General features: G+C 61.9%; 1 protein-coding gene across 1 annotated transcript in view; it reads right to left on the bottom strand.

Annotated features, from left to right (window-relative positions):
- Positions 1 to 126: 126 nt before the first annotated feature.
- PAOX (polyamine oxidase (exo-N4-amino)) overlaps positions 127 to 1,991 on the bottom strand; it is a gene marked incomplete at its 5' end in the record, with an annotated part of 2,087 nt that continues 222 nt past the window's right edge. The window contains 5 exons of the mRNA XM_009702253.1: positions 127 to 255; positions 727 to 884; positions 977 to 1,089; positions 1,311 to 1,566; positions 1,777 to 1,976. Coding sequence (XP_009700555.1) covers positions 127 to 255; positions 727 to 884; positions 977 to 1,089; positions 1,311 to 1,566; positions 1,777 to 1,976 — 856 coding nt within the window. The remainder of the gene's footprint in view (positions 256 to 726; positions 885 to 976; positions 1,090 to 1,310; positions 1,567 to 1,776; positions 1,977 to 1,991) is intronic.

Below are 1,991 nucleotides of genomic sequence, written 5' to 3'. Positions count from 1 at the left end.
GAGCCGAGGAGCCGCATCCATCCCGCCGGAGAGACAGAAGCTTCCACATCCTTCTACCGAGGAAGTTTCTCAATAAAGGAGGCTGACCAGCAGCGACTTGCCAAGCACGGGTTTTATTTTCATGCCTCAGAGCCGAGGAGCGGGGCTGGATCCCTCGAAGAGCTGGTTGAGCCGCTCAGCCTCTCGCCAGCCCGACAGCAGGGCCCCGTGGGCGGGGGCGGCGGTGGCCTCGCCGGCGAAGAGAAGCTGCAGAGGCTGTGGCCAAGTGGGAGGTGAGCGTGGGGGTGCCTGCCTCTTCCCCCGGCCCAGCGGGGACACCGGGTTGTGCTAAACCAGCCTCATCTCCCTGCCCTTTGGCACCCCGCGGATGTATGACCCACTCTGCAGCCACGTAGAGACCAAGGAGTGGGCACCTTCCCTTCTTTAGAGACTCACCCCATGCTGTGAGGATGCCTGAAAGCGGTTGGAAGGAGCTACGGGTCCTCAAATTTTATGAAATGGGGTTCCCTCCACCCCCTTGGAGCTCAGTGGGAAGAACCAAGAGGGGTTGGTTGGTGACCCAAGCATTGGTGACCCCCTGAATGGAGCGGGAGTGAGGAATGCCACCTCCCTGTGCTCCTCAAGGCCTGGGGCGCCCTGTTCCCACCCCTGTACATCTGTCCCCACGCACGGGGAGTCCCCTGCTTCCCCCACGGCTGCTGCATCCCCTGGGCCTAAAGCAGTTACCCTGGGGTCCTTAGGGTCCTCGGGCAGGGGCTGAGCCAGCACGTCGATGTCATCCCCCGAGCTGCCGACAGCCACGTAGCTGTAGGAGCCCCGAGTGTAGGGAGCGCTGTGCCACTGGGACCTGAGCACGCTCCTGGGAGCGGGCAGGTGGGGGTTCCCTGTGGGTACGGATTTTGGGTGGGATCCAGAAATCTGAGTGTGCGTTTCCCCAGGGGGATTGGGGTGACGAAGGCAGAGGAGGCGGCGGTACCTGTCAGTGTGCGGAGGATGCGCGTCATGGTGCTGAGAACCTCTGCATCGCTCAGTGTCTCCATGTACTCCGACTCCTTCCCCGCAATGAAGCCGCAGAGGACGTGCCCGTGTCTGGGGAGGAAGGATGGGGCTGAGAGTCGCCTGCTGCCCTCCTGCTGCTCGCCGGGCACTGTGCCCTCTCTGCCCTGGGAGCACTGCTGCGTCATGGGCCATCAGCAACCCAGAGAAGATCCTGAAGCTCCAGACAGAATCAAACTACTCCTTCACACTGCCCAGAAGATGCCCAACCCCCCTGGCCGCGATGCCCCTTTGCTGATGCTCCCATCACGTACTGCTCTGGCGGTTGGAGGACCACGAATCCAATGAGCTTCTTGAACCAGTTGGCCTCCAGGTCGACACTGGGCTTCTCAAAGGGTGACTCGTCCTCCCACACCACTTCGAGGAACTGCTGCTGGGGTTCCCAGAACGGCTGCTCGAACTCCAGGAAGATTTTGTTGTTGGTGCCGAAACCCAGCCGGCGAATGGCCTCTGCTTTCCGCTCGGGCAGGGGAGGCTGGAAGAAGTCCTGGTGGCGTTCCTTGAGGAAACCTGCAGGCAGATTGGGTAGCTCTGTTTGTCGGGCTCTTAAACGGGGTCTGAGATAGTTTCCCGCCCCCTAAACCCCTTCCCAGCCTCTCCTCTCCCAGGGGAAGCTGGGAAGGGGTTTGGGCAAGTCCTTGCCCTCCATCTGCCCATCTCCAACCACGCCAACTGTTTGGAGTGGACAGGCAGGGCAAGGAAAAGCGTTGGTGTCCTCACCCAGCGGGACGGTGACGATGACGTGGTCGGCGAGGAAGGTGTCTCCATCCTCGCACTCCACCCGGACGGGGAAATCCCTGGCATCATCCCCTTCCTCGTGGAAGGACCCTCGCCACCGGATGGTTCTCACTGCCTTGTTAAGCAGGACAGTGCCCTCCGGCAGAGCCGACAGCATGCGATCGGACAAGCTGCTGTAGCCGCTGCGGGAGGACGCA

Source organism: Cariama cristata, unplaced genomic scaffold, assembly GCF_000690535.1.
Source record: "Cariama cristata isolate BGI_N322 unplaced genomic scaffold, ASM69053v1 scaffold37366, whole genome shotgun sequence".
Classification (NCBI taxonomy): Eukaryota; Metazoa; Chordata; class Aves; order Cariamiformes; family Cariamidae; genus Cariama; species Cariama cristata.
This window is presented reverse-complemented; position numbering and strand designations above follow the sequence as displayed.